Below are 19,746 nucleotides of genomic sequence, written 5' to 3'. Positions count from 1 at the left end.
ATGACAGAGTTTCACCATGTTGGCCAGGCTGGCCTCAAACTCCCAACCTCAGGCGATCTGCCCACCTCAGCTTCCCAAAGTGCTGGGATGACAGGCGTGAGCCACTGCGCACAGCCTGATTTCATTTTTATACTCAAAGATAACTTGGAGTTTTAGGTTTTATAAAATGTTCTGGGCCACTTTAAATATAATTGAGTGCTTTCTCAAATTTTGATAATCTTCAAAATAATTTTTGGAGTGAGTCTTTCGTTACTTTTTCTTTTTCTTTCTTTTCTTTTCTTTTTTTTTTTTTTTTTTTTTTTTTTTTTTTTTTTTTTGAGATGGAGCCTTGCTCTGTTGCCCAGGCTGGAGTGCAGTAGCACAATCTCGGCTCACTGCAACCTCTGCCTCCCAGTTTCAAGTGATTTCCTGCCCCAGCCTCCCGAGTAACTGGGACTATAGGCACCTGCTATCACACCTGGCTAATTTTTGTACTTTTAGTAGAGACAGGGTTTCACCATGTTGGCCAGGCTGGTCTCGAACTCCTGACCTCAAGCAGTCTACCCGCCTCGGCCTTCCAAAGTGTTGGGATTACAGGCGTGAGCCATTGTGCCCAGCCTTGATTACTTTTTCTGTACTTTGTTAGTAATCAGCCTTGGTTGTCATAGTAGTCCATTACAATTTTCAAAATATTCTGTTTTGTTATTTACTAGTGTCCAGAACTATATTATTTCTACAACTTCACCCTACTTGCAAGCTGACAAGTTAGCTTGCCATAGTGTCATGGATGCTGGCAGGAAACACACACTCTCAGTCAAAGACAAAGGATTTGATTGTTGTCAGCACAGCCAGCAGTTCCTCCTTGCTTGCAAGTCCCATGAGGCTGGTATGGATGGGTCTAGATAGTTCCTGAGCATGCAGTGAGCTGCCTTATAGAAAAGGAACACTGAGCTTAGAGAACCCAAATCATTCATCATGGGCAATAAGTGTACGTAGCCTTAGCTTGGAAGGAGACATTACCTTTATTATCCTGAACAAGCAAGCAAACTTGCCTATTGATCCAGAGAGAGACATTATCTCTACCTTGCAAGGCCGTTTGTTATAGTATAGAAACATTCTTGAAAAGATATCCCAGAACAAAGGTAGGTAGTGCTTCTGCCAACAAGATGTACAAAAAATGTGAGAGTGACTGGGCGCAGTGGCTCACGCCTGTAATCCCAGCACTTTGGGAGGCTGAGGCAGGTGGATCACGAGGTCAAGAGATCAAGACCATCCTGGCCAACATGGTGAAACCCCGTTTCTACTAAAAATACAAAAAATTAGCTGGGCATGGTAGCCCGCGCCTGTAGTCCCACCTACTCGGGAGGCTGAGGCAGGAGGATCGCTTGAACCTGGGAGGCAGAGGTCGCAGTGAGCCGAGACTGTGCCACTGCACTCCAGCCTAGTGACAGAGTGAGACTCTGTCTTAAAAAAAAAAAAAAAAAGAGCTCTATGGTGAGTTGTCACTGAATAGCTAGTGACCATTTTTTATTTTGTTTGAATGCTTTCCTTTTTCTCTTGTTATCTTAGCTAATGGTTGTGTTCCACTGATTGTTTTTGTTTTTGTTTTCCAAACAACTTGGGTTTTTTGTTTATTTGTTTTGAGACAGGTTGTCGCTCTGTCACCCAGGCTGGAGTGCAGTGGCATAATCATGGCTCATTGCAATGTCTGCCTGCCGGGCTCAGATGATCCTCTTTCTCTGAGCCTTCCGAGTAGCTGGGACTATAAGCAAGCACCACCATGCCTGACTAATTTTTTGTAGAGATAGGGTTTTACCATGTTGCCCAGACTGGTCTTGAACTCCTGCGCTCAAGCAATCCTCCGGCGTCAGCCTCCCAAAGTGCTGGGTTTACAGGCATAAGTCATCATGCCTGGCCAACCTGGATTTTTTTATATGTGACTTTCATTTCTGTTATCTAATCAATGAAATTCTGCTTTCATTTTAATCTATTTCTTCATTCTTTGTTCCTCAGTATACTTTGTTGTTCTTTGTCTAACTTTTGAGTGGGATACTCATATTTTCCTTCATTTCTATTGCTCTAAGAATGTAAATGTATCTATGAATGTTCTTCTAAGATCCGTAGCTATTTTCATAGGTTCTTTATAATGTAGTATTTTTCAGTATTACTGTTCTATATTTAGGAAAGAGTTTTAAAATCTGAAGTGAAGATGTCTTTTGGTTTCATCATTCTGTTTTTTCCTACTTTGTTTCACAGTGATCACAAACTGTTACTTGGGTCATTTCACCAGTTTTACACATTTATTCTGTAGTCACAGAAAAAAAATTCTCCTCCTCTCCTATACTGTCTCAACCCATGTCTTTGCTTACTTCATTCAGCATTTTAGATTTTCTTCATGAAAGTACCCCATCTGGATCATGATCTTCGAGCCCACATCCAACATAGCCTTTATTTTTACTCTCGTGCATTCAGGTGACCCCAGACGCCCTTCCATTTTTGATAGTCATTCTGCTGTACTTGATATTTGCCATGACTTTTTGCTCAGGATTTCATAAGCCTTTCAATGTTAGCATGATTGAAAAAAAAAATACCTTAACTTGCGTTGGCTACATGGGAATGGATAGCACCACACAAGGGAAGGATGTGAAGGAACAAAAGTTTTGTTTTGTTTTGTTTTGTTTGAGATGGAGTTTCACTCTTATTGCCCAGGCTGGAGTGCAATGGCACGATCTTGGCTCACCCCAACCTCCACCTCCCGGGTTCAAGCGATTCTCCTGCCTCAGCCTCCCGAGTAGCTGAGATTACAGGCATTTGCCACCACGCTCGGCTAATTTTGTATTTTTAGTAGAGATGGGGTTTCTCCAAGTTGGTCAGGCTGGTCTCGAACTCCCGACCTGAGGTGATCTGCCCCCCTCGGCCTCCCAAAGTGTTGGGATTATAGGTGTGAGCCACTGCACCTAGTCAACAGAAGTTTGAGTAAGTGTAGAATTGATAAGTAATAATATAAATTCTAGCAGAGATAAGTAAATCATTATAATATGGTATAAAGCAGCAGTCCCTACCTTTTTGACACCAGGGACCGGTTTTATGGAAGACAGTGTTTCCATGGACTGGGGCGGGGGAAAATGGCAGATGGTTTTGGGATGAAACTGTTCCACCTCAGATAATCAGGCATTAGATTCTCATACGGAGTGTGCAACCTAGATCCCTCGCATACACAGTTCACAATAAGGTTCACGCTCCTATGAGAATCTAAAGTCACTGCTGATCTGACAGGAGGTGGAGCTCAGGCGGTCATGCTCACTCACTGGCTGTTCACCTTCTGCTGTGCAGCCCGGTTCCCAACAGACCATGGACTGATCTGTGGCCCGGGGGTTGGGGACCTCTGGTATTAAGATTAGAGGCAGATAAACATATTAATTAATGACTATATAATTATGAGAATTAAACTGGTAATATGTATTTGGGATTTGTTAATTAATGGCGATAATAGAGATTGTTTCTGCCCCAGGGGTAACTCAAGGATAACACTTAACAGACTAAGCTAACAGAATAATATGAGAAAATTAATAAACATATTCAAAAATCGGAGAAAGAGTTATAAATATGAAAAAGAATGTGCATGGCTGGGTACAGTGTCTCACACTGTAATCCCAGCACTTTGGGAGGCCGAGGCGGGCAGATCATCTGAGGTCAGGAGTTCAAGACCAGTCTGGCCAACATGGTGAAACCCTGTCTCTACTAAAAATACAGAAAAATTAGCCGAGCCTGGTGGTAGGTGCCTGTAATCCCAGCTACTGGGGAGGTTGAGGCAGGAGAATTACTTGAACCTGGGAGGCAGAGGTTGCAGTGAGCTGAGATTGTGCCATCGCACTCCAGCCTGGGCAACAAGAGAGAAACTCCATCTCAAAAAAAACAAGAAAAGAAAAGAGAGTTTGCTAAGAGTGTTGCTATGGTTTGAATGTTTGTCTCCTCCAAAACTCATGTTGAAACTTAATCCCCATGGGTGGGACCTATAAGGGGTGAATGGGTTACAAGGGCTTTCATGGCTTAATGGATTAATGAGTTATTATGGCAGTGGGACACATGGCTTCGTAAGAAGCGAAAGAGACACCTGAGCTAGCACACTCAGCCCCCATTACCCACTGATGGTCTGTGCACCGCGTTGGGACTCTTCCGGGTCCTCACCAGCAAGAAGGCCCTCACCAGATGCAGTCCCTCAACTTTGGAGTTCTCAGCCCCCATAATTGTTAAGAAATAAACTCCTTAATCTGTCAGAGTAGAGTAGAAATAATAATAATACATTCCTTTTCTTTATAAATTACCCATTTTCAGATACTTCGTTATAAGCAACAGAAAATGGACTAAGACAAGCGTAAAGTGCATAGACTTAAATAGGGCCAGCAGGACTAGCCTTTGTGAAGAAGTGATTTTGATTTGAGGCTGAGAATGAAAACCAGCCAACCATGCAGTGTCAGAGGATTCCTCAAAGAAGGAGCAGCCTGTGAAGAGTCCTATTTATTTGGAACAGTTGTGGGGCATTTTGTGCGTTGAAAGAGGCCCAGTATGCTATGGACAGAGAGAATAAATGGGAGAAGAGATTTGTTGACAAGCAGCAGCTTTATTATTTATGCTCAGGTATTTATATTTTATTCTAATGGCAAAGAGATAGCATTGAAAACATTTAAATAGAAAGACTCAAATATTGATCAGCATCCCAATAATGTCTTGGAGAATGTAAACAAGAACAAAACAATTACTTGCCCAGGACTTTGTCCTAAGATGGTTTCAGTCAGTTAAAAACACATCTGCATAGTTTCAACAAATCTCTAGGTGATCCTTCTCCACACTTAAATCAGGCCTTCACTGATTTGACTTGCTTTCCTAATCACCAGCCCTGCCTGCACTCCTGGACTCTATTTGCTGTGTTTCCCTTGCCCTTTTTCAAAATGATGAGACTGCAATCTGTCCCATGGTACACATTAGCAGAATAGTGACAAAAGAATTGTGTATAATGTAGAAGATGATTGGCTCATGAGTAATTGTCCTAGTCCAGTGGAGCTAGCTTAGTAGAGGTATATTTATAATGTTCAGTAGGAAAGACAAAGGCCTTCCATATGATGCTTTATTATCAGGAGCCCTTTCACCTCTGTTTTAAGAAAATTAATAATAAATGTCTGCACCCAGGGCTCCCTCCCCAGAGGAATGTACCATCAACCTTGCATGGCCTCTTATCTAAAGACAGGCTTCAGTTTACTCCCACCTTAACGACGTCCTCACTGGCTTTGGGCTTTATTTTCATGTGCAGTGTCTCAGGACCTGAAGTCTAGCATTGCTTCTTTATTTTTGTGCATTTTAATACACATGAAGTGGATTTTAGCCATGCTGAGCTGCCTTTTAGTTTATCCCTTTAGATGTCAACTAGTTTATTTATTAGTGTTCTACTGATTAAAGATGCATAGAATTGGCTGGGCATGGTGGCTCACACCTGTAATCCCAGTTCTTTGGAAGGCTGAGGCGGGCGAATCACCTGAGATCAGTAGTTCGAGACCAGCCTAGCCAACATGGTGAAACCCCATCTCTACTAAAAATACACACAGAAAAATTAGCCTGGCTTGGTGGTGTGTGCCTGTAATCCCAGCTACTAGGAAGGCTGAGGCAGGATAATTGCTTGAAGCTGGGAGTCCGAGGTTGTAGTGCGCAGATTGTGCCACTGCACTCCAGCCTAGGTGACAGAGCAAGACTCCATCTCAAAAAAAAAAAAAAAAAGATGCATAGAATTAAGTGTTCCTGCTCCGGGCCTATTTTTCCTCTGAACGCAGTAATTTTTTAGTGTATACTTTTGTAGAAGATAAAGTTTTTTAGGTACACATATGTAAGATTGTGGCAGAAATGTGTATGTTTGAGATCTGTCTCATCCATTCAGCTTGTAACAGGCATTATTTTAGTGCCTTTTATTTCTTTACAGAAGTTTTTTTGTTTGTTTGTTCTTTGTTTTTTCCTTTCTGGAACAGGAAAACAGTATGTATTTGCTTTCTTGTTTTCTTTCAGATTTGGAATCCAGATATAGGACCAATACTTTATCTCCAGAAAAGGACATTTATGAAATATATTCATTTCAATGGGATATAATGGAAAGAATTAAAAGCTATAGCCTTCAGGGTTCTGTTTTTAGGAATGATTGGGAATGCAAAAGCAAGATTGAGGGGGAAAAGCAACAACAAGAGGAATATTTTGGGCAAGTGAAAATTACCTCTGAAAAAATGACCACTTACAAAAGGCACAATTTTCTTACGGAGTATCAGATCGTTCATAATGGAGAAAAGGTGTATGAGTGTAAGGAGTGTAGGAAGACCTTTATTCGTCGCTCAACACTTAGTCAACACCTGAGAATTCATACTGGTGAGAAACCTTATAAGTGTAAAGAATGTGGGCAGGCCTTTAGACAGCGTGCACATCTTATTCGACATCACAAACTTCACACTGGTGAGAAACCCTATGAATGTAAGGAGTGTGGGAAGGCCTTTACAGTGCTCCAAGAACTTACTCAACATCAGAGACTTCATACAGGTGAAAAGCCCTATGAATGTAAGGAATGTGGAAAGGCCTTTAGAGTACATCAGCAACTGGCTCGACATCAGAGAATTCACACTGGTGAGAAACCCTACGAATGTAAGGACTGTGGAAAGACCTTTAGACAGTGTACACACCTTACACGCCATCAGAGACTTCATACTGCTGAAAAGCTCTATGAATGTAAGGAATGTGGGAAAGCCTTCGTATGTGGTCCAGACCTTAGAGTACATCAGAAAATTCATTTTGGTGAGAAACCCTATGAATGTAAGGAATGTGGGAAGGCTTTTAGAATATGCCAACAACTTACTGTTCATCAGAGTATTCATACTGGTGAGAAACCCTACGAATGTAAGGAATGTGGGAAGACTTTTAGATTAAGACAACAACTAGTTCGCCATCAGAGAATACATACTCGTGAGAAACCCTATGAATGTATGGAATGTTGGAAGACCTTTAGTAGTTACTCACAGCTAATTTCACACCAGAGCATTCATATTGGTGAGAGACCCTATGAATGTGAAGAGTGTGGAAAGGCCTTTAGACTGCTTTCACAACTTACTCAGCATCAAAGTATTCACACTGGTGAGAAACCTTATGAATGTAAGGAATGTAGAAAACCTTTTAGACTGCTCTCACAACTTACCCAACATCAGAGTATTCACACTGGTGAGAAACCTTATGAATGTAAGGAATGTGGTAAGGCTTTTAGACTTTATTCATTTCTTACTCAACACCAGAGAATTCATACTGGTGAGAAACCCTACAAGTGTAAGGAGTGTAAGAAGGCCTTTAGACAGCATTCACACCTTACTCAACATCAGAAGATTCATAATGGAATTTAATAGAAGAAAGCCTTCAAATGTATATGATGTTACAGAACATCAGAAAATTCATTTTTGAGAAAATGTGTTCCATGCTTAATTCCAAACATAATAAATTTTATATTAGAGAAAGAATATGTTGATTTAAAAGCCTTCCAACACCATTTAAACATGGTTTATCTTCAGCAAATTCCTATGAGAATAACGTAATGAATGTAGGAAAATCTTTAGCCTTATCTGTCATTATCTCCCTTTCTCCACTTTATTACCAGTGTGATTTATTGGACAAGATACTAAGCTTCTGTGCCTCATTTTGCTGACTTGTAAAATGGTAATAATAGTACTTATATGTATTAGTTATTTATTGCTGTGTAATAAATTACCACAAATGTAGTAGCTTAAAATAACATACATTTATATCTTACAATTTGGATCAGAAGTATAGGCATGACTTAATTGGGTCCTCTGCTTCAGGATCTCTTGCAAGGCTACAGATTTCAGCCAGGGCTGAGGTCTCATCTGAAGGCTCAACTGGGGAAGGATCCACATCCATACTAACACAGTTGTTACCCAAATGTATTTCCGTGAGGCCTGTTGCATTGAGATTCTCAGTTTCTAGCTGGCTGTTGGCTGAACGCTGACTGCAGTTCCTGGCCACAATAGTCTCATCAGCATAGCTGCTTGCTTCATCAAGGCATGCAAGCCAAAAGCAGGGAGAGTCTGCTAGCAAGATGGAAGTTACAATCATGTGTTATCTAATCATGGAAGTAACATTCCCTCACCTTCTACTGGTAGAAATAAGTTACTAGGATAGCCCACACTCAAGAGAAGAGGATGATACAAGAGTGTGAACAAGTCCTCAAGACAGGACCACTGGGGGGCCTTTTTAGAGTCAGCCTGCCACACTGTGGAATAGGATTGTTGCAAGGAGTAAGTAGTTAATACTTGGAGGAATCACAGTCATATAGCATGTATTCTGTAAATATTATCTATAATTGTTATTGTCATTAGTATTAGTGAATTCACATACAAGGAAGATCTGTAGATATAATAAATGTAGAAATGCCTCCTGTCACCTCTCAGAAATTATTAAACATAATTTATTCTAGGTAAAATCTAGATTGTAGTGAATGTAGGAAGTTCTTCAGCACTTGAGCTGCATTAGAAATTTCATGCCAAAAAGAAACCCTGTGAATTTCATGAATGTGAGGTCATTAGTAGTACAGCTGTTGAAGAATTAGAGGGAAACAGGAAATGATTTTCCCATAATTCCAAAAAGCAAAAGGCTTACAATCCCTGTTGTCTGACCACAGTTCAAAATTAATTAGAAACTATCAAAAATGTGGCTTAAAAGAAATGAACCACCTAGGAATTTCATATTATTGTGTATATTTATGTGTGTGTATAAAACTGCTGTGGAAAAGAAAGAAAACATCATTCTGTAAGTATCTTCAACCAGTAGGAGTTGTTTCAAGTTGAGTTTTTGATGTGATCCCACCAGTAATTTGATAGTTTACTTGATTGTGGCTGCATAATTTGGTCACCTATGGAAGATGCTAGAGCACCAATTTATATATATATTTTTTGAGACAGAGTGTCACTTTGTCCCCCAGGCTGGAGTGCAGTGGCACAAGCATAGTTCACTGTACCCTGTTCCTCCTGGGCCCACCTCAACCTCCTGAGTAGCTGGGACTACAGGTGTGCACCACTGTGCCTGGCTAATTAATTTTTTTTTTTTTTTTTTTTTTTTTAGAGAAAGGGTCTCACTGTGTTGCCCAGGCACGTCTTGAACTTCTGGGCTCAAGTGATCCTACCTCCTTGGCCTCCAAAGGTGCTGGGGTTGCAGGCATGAGCCACCACACCCAGCCCAACTAATTATTCTTGAAATCAATAAATCGGAGGAAAAATTGACATTTCATTTCTTTTTCCCATGTGAACCAAATTTCAGGGTCACCAGAAGTTCATCAGATTCAAGTGGATTTGGCCTGGCACAGGCAGGGGCTCATGCCTGTAATTCCAGCACTTTGGGAGGACAAGGTGGGTGGATCACTTGAGGCCAGGAGTTTGAGACCAACCTGGTCAACATGGTGAAACCCTGTGTGTACTAAAGATACAAAAATTAGCCAGGCATGGTGGCACGCGCCTGTAGTCCCAGCTACTTGGGAGGCTGAGGTGAGAGGATCGCTTGAACCCAAGAGGCAAAGTTTGCAGTGAGCTGAGATCGCGCCACTGCACTCCAGCCTAGGTGACAGAGTGAGATCCTGTCTCAAAAAAAAAAAAAAAAATTGAATGGGTTTTTCTTTTTTAAAGAAGTCTAATAAATCCAGAAGGAATTATAGGATTAGAAAAATCACCATTTTCTAGACCTTAATGGAATAATGGGTCCAGAAGACACGATCTTCAATGGGTACTACAACTAATAGGTGAAACATTTTATAGCGAGATTTTTTTTTTTTTTTTTTTTTTTTTTTTTTTTGAGACGGAGTCTCGCTCTGTCGCCCAGGCTGGAGTGCAGTGGCCGGATCTCAGCTCACTGCAAGCTCCGCCTCCCGGGTTTACGCCATTCTCCTGCCTCAGCCTCCCGAGTAGCTGGGACTACAGGCACCCGCCACCTCACCCGGCTAGTTTTTTGTATTTTTAGTAGAGACGGGGTTTCACCGCGTTAGCCAGGATGGTCTCGATCTTCTGACCTCGTGATCCACCCGTCTCGGCCTCCCAAAGTGCTGGGATTACAGGGTTGAGCCACTGCGCCCGGCCTATAGCGAGATTTTTATGGTGGATTTATCAAGCTGGCCACCTCTAAACCCTTTGATCTATTTTAACCTTAATAAAAATAGGTCTATCAGACAACACACATACTTCCTGACATAGTGCAATAAGAAGTCAATACCACCATCTACAAAGCCTTATTGCTGGAATAAAAAACAAGGGGACTAGATGAACAGTGTATAGTCATCCCTTGGTATCCATGGGGAATTGGTTCCGGGATCCTCCAGTGATGGTAAAATCTGAGGATGCTCAAGTCCCTTGTATAAAATGGCATTGTATGTATTTGCATATTACCTACTCACATCCTCCTGTATACTTTAATCTTTGGATGACTTATACCTAACACAATGTAAATACTATGTAAATAGTTGTTATACCGTATTTTGCAATTTGTATTATTTTTATTGTATTTTTATTTTTATTGTTTTTTTCTTCTTTTTTTGAGTATTTTCTATTTGACGTTGGTTGAATCTGCAAATATGGAGGGCTGGCTTTAAAGGGCACCACAGGAAGAAGCCAAACATATCCAGAATGTGTGAAATTCTGCAGAGCAAATTACCTGATTTCTTCAACTAACAGGTGGCATGAAAATACAAGTGGAAGGGCAACCGTTAACAGATTAAGAGAGACTTAAAGAGACATGTCAACTAAATTCAGTATGTTGGCATTACTTGGAGCCGGTTTGAACAAAACATAAAAAGCCATTTTGGAGACAGTGGGGGAAGTGTGGACATGGATTAATATTAAATGACATTTACATATATTAATTTGGTTAGGGATGATGTCAATGTGATTATAAAAAATAAAAGATCCTATGTGTTAGAGATACATACTATGAAATGAAGATTGACACATTTGGATTAAAATATTCCAGCAAAAGAAAAATAATTGGCAAAGAGAGCTGGGAACTAAATTGGCAACATGTTGATAATTTAAGTGGAGTGGTTTGTTCGTGGAGATTTATTGCTCTAATATTTCTACTTTTGTATGTGTTTGAAATTTCAATAATAAAATGTTTAAAATGAAAACTAAAATTATAGAATATGTAGAAATGAATGACAGTGAGATGCCTGCACATCTAACCTTATCAGATATCATCAAAGTTCTATTCAGTGAGAAATTAATACCCTGTAATGTGGTAAGGAAATCTTATTTGTGGATACAGTCTTCGTATTCTTCACTTACCCACAGCAGCAACACCAGGCCTGTCACACAGATGAATGTGTTGAGGGAATGAATAAGTATTTCCGTCAAGAAAAAGGAAACAACAAAATAAAACCAACCCAAGTAAAGAACAGCCAAGTGGTCAGGCATGGTGGCTCATGCCTGTAATCCCAGCACTTTGGGAGGCCACAGTGGGCGGATCACCTGAGGTCGGGAGTTTGAGACCAGCGTGACCAACATTGAGAAACCCCGTCTCTACTAAAAATACAAAATTAGCCAGGCATGGTGGCACATGCCTGTAATTCCAGCTACTTGGGAGGCTGAGGCAGGAGAATCACTTGAACCCGGGAGGCGGAGGTTGCGGTGAGCTGAGATCGTGCCACTGCACTCCAGCCTGGGTAACAGAGCAGGAGTCTGTCTTAAAAAAAAAAAAAAAAAGGAACAGTCAAGTACAGTAGAAAGTAGAAATTAAGAGAATAAAGAATATTAGACTTGATTCAATGTTAATAGTGATTAGATTTTGGCATTATAATCAAGGAAGAGAAAATGAAAGATAATACATTTAGAGTATTGATGATAAAAGACACAATTCTAGATTATATCAAGGAGATTTTTTAAATTATAAGGCAAAACTAGGCTGGGCACAGTGTCTTACGCCTGTGATCCCAGCACTTTGGGAGGCCGAGGTGGGTGGATCACTTGAAGTCAGGAGTTCGAGACCAGCCTGGCGAACATAGCAAAACCCTATCTCTACTAAAAATACAAAAATTAGCCTGTCATGGTGGCGGGCACCTGTAATCTAAGCTACTGGGGAGGCTGAGGCAGGAGAATCGCTTGAACCCAGGAGGCACAGGTTGCAGTGAGCCAAGATTGTGCCACTGCACTCCAGCCTGGGTGACAAAGTGAGACCCAGTCTCAAAAATAAATAAACATAATATGGTAAAACTATACATGTACACATGCACAAACATGCATATTCATTCCAATACAAGTAAAAATGTAGAAGGATTACATTTTTTCCCCCAAAGGAATATGTTATTATAATTAACTCACTGTAAAACCCAAATAGATTAACAAAAAATATGTGTGTGTGTGTGTGTGTGTGTGTGTGAACTCCCTGTTTAAGTAAAACATCTGATACTTATAAAAACTTTAAGGAATATCCTAAAAATTGTACCAATTAATTCTGCACAGCTAAAATAATCCTAATAAAAATTAGATGAAGATAGCTTCTGAAAGCAAAATCTAGACCACCTTCATTACGAAGATTCTGTTTTTCACAATTCTAAATAAAGTTTATTTAGAATTTATTACAAAATCTATCTTTGCTAATAGGTCAGTGTTTCTTTTCCCAAGCACCAAATACCTCCAGAAGGCCTGTGTTTGACCCCTAAATTCAACATTCTCCAGAAGTTTGCTTCAAGGAACACTAATTCTTTTTTTTTTTTTTTTTTGAGACGGAGTCTCACCCTGTCGCCCGGGCTGGAGTGCAGTGGCACGATCTCAGCTCACTGCAAGCTCCACCTCCCGGGTTTACGCCATTCTCCTGCCTCAGCCTCCTGTGTAGCTGGGACTACAGGTGCCCGCCACCTCGCCCGGCTAGTTTTTTGTATTTTTTAGTAGAGGCGGGGTTTCACCGTGTTAGCCAGGATGGTCTCGATCTCCTGACCTCGTGATCTGCCCGTCTCGGCCTCCCAAAGTGCTGGGATTACAGGCTTGAGCCACCGCGCCCGGCCGGAACACTAATTCTTGATGGTATTTGAAAAAAAGATTTGTTGGGAAAATAGGCAAATGAAGCAAAACATAAAACATCTACTTTTGCCCGGGCATGGTGGCTCACGCCTGTAATCCCAACACTTTGGGAGGCCAAGGCAAGCAGATCACCTGAGGTCAGCAGATCGAGACCAGCCTGACCAACATAAGTGAAACCCCGTCTCTACTAAAAGTACATAATTACCCGGGCATGGTGGCGGGTGCCTGTAATCCCAGCTACTTGGGACGCTGAGGCAGGAGAATTGCTTGAACCCAGGAAACGGAGGTTGCAGTGACCCGAGATTGTGCCATTGCACAATTGCCTGGGCAACAAGAGTGAAACTCTCAGCCTCAAAAAAAAAAAAAAAAAAAAATCTACTTTTGAGGAATTCAAAGTATATATGATCAGTTTGTCAAAGAGTTAGTAAAGACATTTTTATTTAACTGAGTGTATCTCAAATTTATTGTGGAATTCTCAGTCCCAATATCTGGAATAGGAACTGCTTTGGTAGATGCTGCCATAACCATAATAAATGTCTTCAAGGGTGTAATTTTAGACATTATGGTGAGTGGTGGTGTTGGGGGGTAGTAAGTCAGGGCAACTTTTTGCCGCTCACATCATGCTCTGAAAGTAGCTACCTGCTTTAATGGATGGTTAGTGCTTTTCTATAGAATTGAAAAGATTCCAGCCTGATCCTTGATGTTTGTATTAAACATGCTTATATATAATATTAAACAATGATTAAGGACATAAATGAGTTTCTGTGGTAATAAAGATGCTATATTGAATATCATTTTGTGTATTTTCTGATTTCCTTAAAGAGTAAAAAATCTAAGGTATTACCTAGAAATGAAATTGTTCGTTATAGGCTGTATACACATTCAGCTTCACTGCTTATTGCCAAATTGTGGCTCCACCATTGTTCCAGTTTTGAATCCCTTCGATCATTGAATATGAATGTTCATATTTCCCGACCTCTGCTATAAGTTTCAATATTTATTACACTGGGCCAGGCACGGTACACCTGTAATCCCAGCACTTTGGAAGGCCAAGGCAGGAGGATTGCTTGAGCCCAGAAATACGAGACCAGGCTGGGCAACATGGCAAAACCTCATATCTACAAAAAATACAAAAATTAGCTGGGTGTGGTGACATGCGCCTGCGGTCTCAGCTACTTGGGAGACTGAGGTGGATGGATCACTTGAGTCTGGAAAATCGAGACTGCAGTAAGCCGTGATCATGCCACTGCACTCCAGCCTGAGTGTTGGAGTGAGACCTTCTTTCAAAAAAAAAAAAAAAAATTATTACCTTGATTACAAGTGAGTCAAGCATCTTTTCATATGTGTTTATTGGCCAATTGTGTTTTCTTTACTGTGCTTTTTAATGATGTCTTTGCTGTTTTTTTTTTTTTTTTTTTTTTTTTGCATTCTCATTTATTGATTTTCAGGATTCTTAAAATATTTCAGGTATTGGCCGGGTGTGGTGGCTCACGCCTGTAATCCCAGCACTTTGGGAAGCTGAGGTGGACGGATAATCTGAGGTCAGGAGTTCGAGACCAGTCTGGCCAACATGGTGAAACCCCGTTTGTACTAAAAATACAAAAATTAGCCGGGCATGGTGGCGGGCGCCTGTAATTCCAGCCACTCGGAAGACTGAAGCATGAGAATCAGTTGAATCCGGGAGGGGGAGGTTGTAGTGAGCCGATATCACGCCATTGGACTCCAGCCTGGGGAACAGAGTGAGACTCCGTCTGAAAACATAAACAAAAACAAAGCAAAAATAAGCCTATTCCAAAACAAAAATAATGAAAGTATTTATTCGGATGTTTTTAAATAAAATTTTTAATCTTATGTATTCGTGTCCAAAGGTGAAGAACATAATGTACTGAAGAATGTGATGGGACTTAAGTATCTTCTGTAGGACGTGAGTCCATTTACCTAACATTTTTCTTTTACCCGGGTCAGGTTCCACCCAGACTCGCCTCTTACTGGCCCTGAGAATGCACTGACTCCATCCTTGGCATCAAGACAGGGGCCCCAGCATTTGCCCGATCTGCTCATGCGTACTCCTAGGTCAGGAGGCCACTCCCAGAAGTCTCCGGGGCTCAGGCGGTGGGCGGGGCGCCCGGTCCTCGTGGTCACTGCTGTATTTCTTGTTGGTTTTAGGACTCTGGACTCCACTTCTCAGGGGTGCCTGCCGTCCTGACTGTTCCGTCTTGGCCTACAGATTCCACGGGCGACGGAGAAATCTCGGACCTCTGGCTCCGCCTCCCTGACCTCTGCGCTGCGGGTGACCTGGTCCCATCTGAGGAAGAAGGCGGCGCGGGTCGCTGCCGGAGCCTCTGCAGCCCCAGCTCGCAGCTCGCAGCCCGCAGCCCGCAGCCCGCAGCCCGCAGCCCGCGTGGGACCCTGTGTGGCGGTGAGAGTGGAGCTGCAGGAGGCGCTCAGAGCGAGGACGCCTTGGTCGCGGGCAGGGCTTGTCTCCCGCCTCCTGAGGCCCGGGGGTGCTGGAACTGCGGAGGAGGGGGCTCATCTCTAGGGAGACAGTTGGGGAACGTCTCCTTTGTGACGTAGGGACTGAGAAGGGTGCGTGAGAGTCTTTGTGACCGGGACATAGAGTGAGTGTCCTTTGCAAAGCGTGCTTTGCTGTAGCTTTCTGGCGTCACTGACCCATGGGTCCAGGGTCTCGGTTTCCCTGTCTCCTCTCAGTCTAGTATGACTGCCACAGAGAAATGATCCAAGCGGGAAATCAGATACCGAGCCTTAGATGAAAGTTTCCAGTGAGAAGAAACAGGATGGGAAGCTTAGAGCAGGAATTGCCCTTAAGACAGTGTGATAGACTCTGTTAGAGAAAAAATATTCAGTCAAACTTCTTAAAGCATGCAAAGGAAGACTTGATTCAGGATCATCGCGATAGGTATTGGAAGTACAGCAGTGAGATTTTGCAGTGGGTGAAAGAGATTGGGTTCAACCCCAAATTCGGCATGAACGAGCGGGACTTTATAATCAAGGAGCAGGTTAGGGATCACTGGATGACAAAATACTAAGAGGAAATGTCTGCGATAAGTAGGATTCTGGCTAAACACACCTGTTGGGATTCTTTTTAAAGAGAGAGACCCGGGTGATAAGACCTCATCACCTGGGGGATGGTGGAGGGTGAAGATACGGGGGCAGAGGGTTCCTGCTAAACTGGCTAAGAAGGGGTCTTTGCTATTATTGGATTTTACAGTGAAGTGTACTGATGGGCCCATTAGAAGGAGTAAGAGCCTGAGTAAAGTTTGATCAGGCATAGTTTGTGTAGGATTCCTTCCTGGAAGGGTTATACATTCCGTCCCCATCTCCCGGTTCTTGGACTTTCATTTACATGTTTAAGAAACCGGCCTTCTTGAATTCTGACCCTAAGAACCTTCAGTGAAGGATGATTGGAGAGTCCACCCACCATACTTCTTTCTGGTTATGTGTATGAAATTATATAGCCTTGGAGGGGGAAACAGAAACACTATTTTGAGGCGTTTGTGGATTGTCCGTTTTGGACTTCTGTAGATTGAAAGCAACAGGAATATGAACTCAGTTGTGATGTGTCCTTGCAAATGAAGGAAGTGAGCCAGAATGTAAGTGTCCCAAAATAGGAATTCTTAGTCATTGGGTCCATTGTTTTCTTGGGCATGCAGGGCACCACAACCCCCCTGAAACTATATATATGTTTGTTAATTTGCATTTTTCCAGGGTTCTGTCATCCAAATTATTTAGACTTGAGCTTTAGATCTGGAATCAGAGTGTTATACCTTTGAATGGTTTTGCAGAAAACTAATGATCAAGATTATGAGAATGGTTAAGAAAATCATACAGGCCGGGCGCGGTGGCTCAAGCCTGTAATCCCAGCACTTTGGGAGGCCGAGACGGGCGGATCACGAGGTCAGGAGATCGAGACCATCCTGGCTGACACAGTGAAACCCCGTCTCTACTAAAAAATACAAAAAAACTAGACGGGCGAGGTGGCGGGCGCCTGTAGTCCCAGCTACTCGGGAGGCTGAGGCAGGAGAATGGCGTGAACCCGGGAGGCGGAGCTTGCAGTGAGCCAAGATCACGCCACTGCACTCCAGCCTGGGCGGCAGAGCGAGACTCTGTCTCAAAAAAAAAAAAAAAAAAAAAAAAAGAAAATCATACAACATTTGTGAGATTGGACATTATACTGATAATAAAATTTATGCTTATAAAGAATTTGTAGCCGGGCGCGGTGGCTCAAGCTGTAATCCCAGCACTTTGGGAGGCCGAGACGGGCGGATCACAAGGTCAGGAGATCGAGACCATCCTGGCTAACACGGTGAAACCCCGTCTCTACTAAAAATACAAAAAAACTAGCCGGGCGAGATGGCGGGCGCCTGTAGTCCCCAGCTACTCGGGAGGCTGAGGCAGGAGAATGGCGTAAACCCGGGAGGCGGAGCTTGCAGTGAGCTGAGATCCGGCCACTGCACTCCAGCCTGGGCGACAGAGCGAGACTCCGTCTCAAAAAAAAAAAAAAAAAAAAAAAAAAAAAAGAATTTGTGAATAGCTGCATACCAGGTATCAGGAAAACAAAACATAATAAGAATTTGTCATTTACGGAAAAATGGCTATGATCTAACCTTAAATAGGATTTATAGTTACAGGTCGCAGTTCTCAAAAACCATATATGCAGGCCATTTTTAAAAAATGGAAGTTTGCAAAACCTTTCGAAAGGATTGTATCTAATATGACCATTCAATTGGTTTTTCAGAAAAGAATAGAAGCGGAGAGGGCACATTTATTGAACATCGAATATGTACCCAAAATCATGTGGTCTGTTTTCTGTGTCTTTTGTCATTAAATGTGCAAAGGCCATTTTCCTGTTCATTAAGGGAATAATCTTTATAGTGAGATGTTTCTAATTATGTAGAAATGGCACAGCTAAAGGCTATGCAAGAAGACACAATGTTACCTGGTTCTGTCACGCTGATATTTTTTAATTCTAGGCCTACTATTTAGCTTTCTTATAATGACAGAAATGTACCCTTTTCCCATAATGATAGTTTAAAGTTTAATACTTTGAAATGTATTGATGTTCTATTTGTAATGATGAAATTAAGACAGGTTCATTGCAAAAATTTCATTACTGAAGGAAGTTATGAAGAAGAAATAACCCCAAATGCCCCCTGCCCAGAGAAAATCATTTTTGGTGTATGTGTTTCTAATTTTCGTGTCTGAACATCTGTGTGTAGTTTTGTCATTGCAGAAGAGAATTAATAGAGACACAAAGACTCCAACTGTTAGTTTGAAAATAGAATCTCCCTCAATTGTTGGTGTTAAACCAAAATTATGGTATGGTATTGCTTTCGACTGAGCTTCGGCACTAGGCTCCAACAGACTAGACTGAATCAAAATGAAGTCATTCATGCTGAATGCCACATTATCAAACTGAAACTTTAAGGGAGCAGATAAATTTCAAACCTGTTTTTCCTGAAAACAAGATTCCAGTCTAAATAATTGATGTTCACCAATCTTTTATTTTTATTTTTGTTTTAAAAAATTTATTTCAAAGACTGGGTCTCACTCTGTCACCCAGGCTAGAATGCAGTGGAGTGATTATGGCTCACAGCAGCCTCAAACTCCTGGGCTCAAGCGTTCCTCCCTCCTCAGCCTCCCATATAGCTGGGACTACAGACATGCGACACCAGCCCTCAGTTCTTTTTTCTCTAGTTCTGTTATTTGTTCCCACCTTACACAAAACCCACTGTTCCACCACAGTGTGTAATGAGGGCAGGGACCCTCATTCTCTTTTATACAATGGAAGCTGCCCCATTTGTGAATCCCAAATAAAAGCCCATGAGATCTATAAGTCAATTTATTGTAACTTTGTCTTTTGACATGGGTTTCCATATATCTGTGCATCTTAGGAGGAGAGGGAAGTACCAGGGACCACCTGAGGTGAAAAACAATCACGTATTTACACCTTTTAGATATTAAAAACGTCATTTAACACTCAAGAGGGCACAAATTATGAGGTAAGACATCCTCTCAGAATTAATCATTTATGCTAGGTTCATGTCTGTAAAATCCCAGCGCTTTGGGAGGTTGAGGTGGGTGGATCGCTTGAGTCCAGGAGTTGGAGACCAGTCAGGACAACATGGCAAAACCCTGTCTCTACAAAAAATGCAAAAATTAGCTGGACATGGGAGCACTCGCCTATAGTCTCGGCTACTTGTGGGGGTGAGGTGGGCGGATCACTTCAGCCCAGGAGGCCCAGGCTGCAGTGAATTTTGTTTGCGCCACTGCACTCCAGCTTGGGCCACAAAGTGAGACCCTGTCTCAAAAGGAAAAAAAAAAAAGAATAATTTAGAGATGCAAGATTACTTCAGGGAAAATGGCAGTTATATATGATTTCCAGGTGTCTTGCAACTATGAATAATATTTCCAAAGATAGTTTAAATATTATAAAACGTAGTTATTGTAATATTTACAAGTATTTACATAAATGCCCATATTTTGCAGAAAAATAAGTTTCACTATTGTTAATTTAGCACCGTATTGGATCCTGTTCATCGAACATGTATACGAGGCTGAAGGGTGTTTTCCGTAACGTCCGGGGAGTAAGGAAAGGCGCATTTTCTCCTTACCTGTCTTTTTTTTTTTTTTAACAGTTTTTTTGTTTTTGTTTTTTTAAGTAAGA

General features: G+C 41.8%; 2 protein-coding genes across 8 annotated transcripts in view; both read left to right on the top strand.

Annotated features, from left to right (window-relative positions):
* ZFP14 (ZFP14 zinc finger protein) overlaps positions 1-9,832 on the top strand; it is a 40,342-nt gene extending 30,510 nt beyond the window's left edge. For 2 of the 3 annotated variants that reach the window (XM_050769057.1, XM_050769056.1), the window contains exon 5: positions 6,031-9,832. In XM_050769057.1, the coding sequence (XP_050625014.1) occupies positions 6,031-7,397 (1,367 nt within the window). In that variant the 3' untranslated portion in view covers positions 7,398-9,832. Of the gene's footprint in view, positions 1-4,314; positions 4,618-6,030 lie in introns of all 3 variants that reach the window. The other variant, XM_050769058.1, reaches the window with a different exon arrangement.
* LOC126942129 (60S ribosomal protein L37-like) overlaps positions 1-19,746 on the top strand; it is a 303,593-nt gene that overhangs the window by 58,605 nt on the left and 225,242 nt on the right. The window contains exon 1 of one of the 5 annotated variants that reach the window (XM_050769376.1): positions 3,350-3,353. The exons of the other annotated variants lie outside the window; for them this stretch is intronic. The gene's annotated coding sequence lies outside the window, so the exon portion shown is untranslated. Of the gene's footprint in view, positions 1-3,349; positions 3,354-19,746 lie in introns of those variants that run through there. 5 annotated transcript variants of the gene reach the window in all.

The sequence above is a fragment of the Macaca thibetana genome, chromosome 19, assembly GCF_024542745.1.
Source record: "Macaca thibetana thibetana isolate TM-01 chromosome 19, ASM2454274v1, whole genome shotgun sequence".
Taxonomy (NCBI): Eukaryota; Metazoa; Chordata; class Mammalia; order Primates; family Cercopithecidae; genus Macaca; species Macaca thibetana.
Note: the sequence above shows the minus strand (reverse complement) of the source record. Positions and strands in the feature narration are given on the sequence as shown.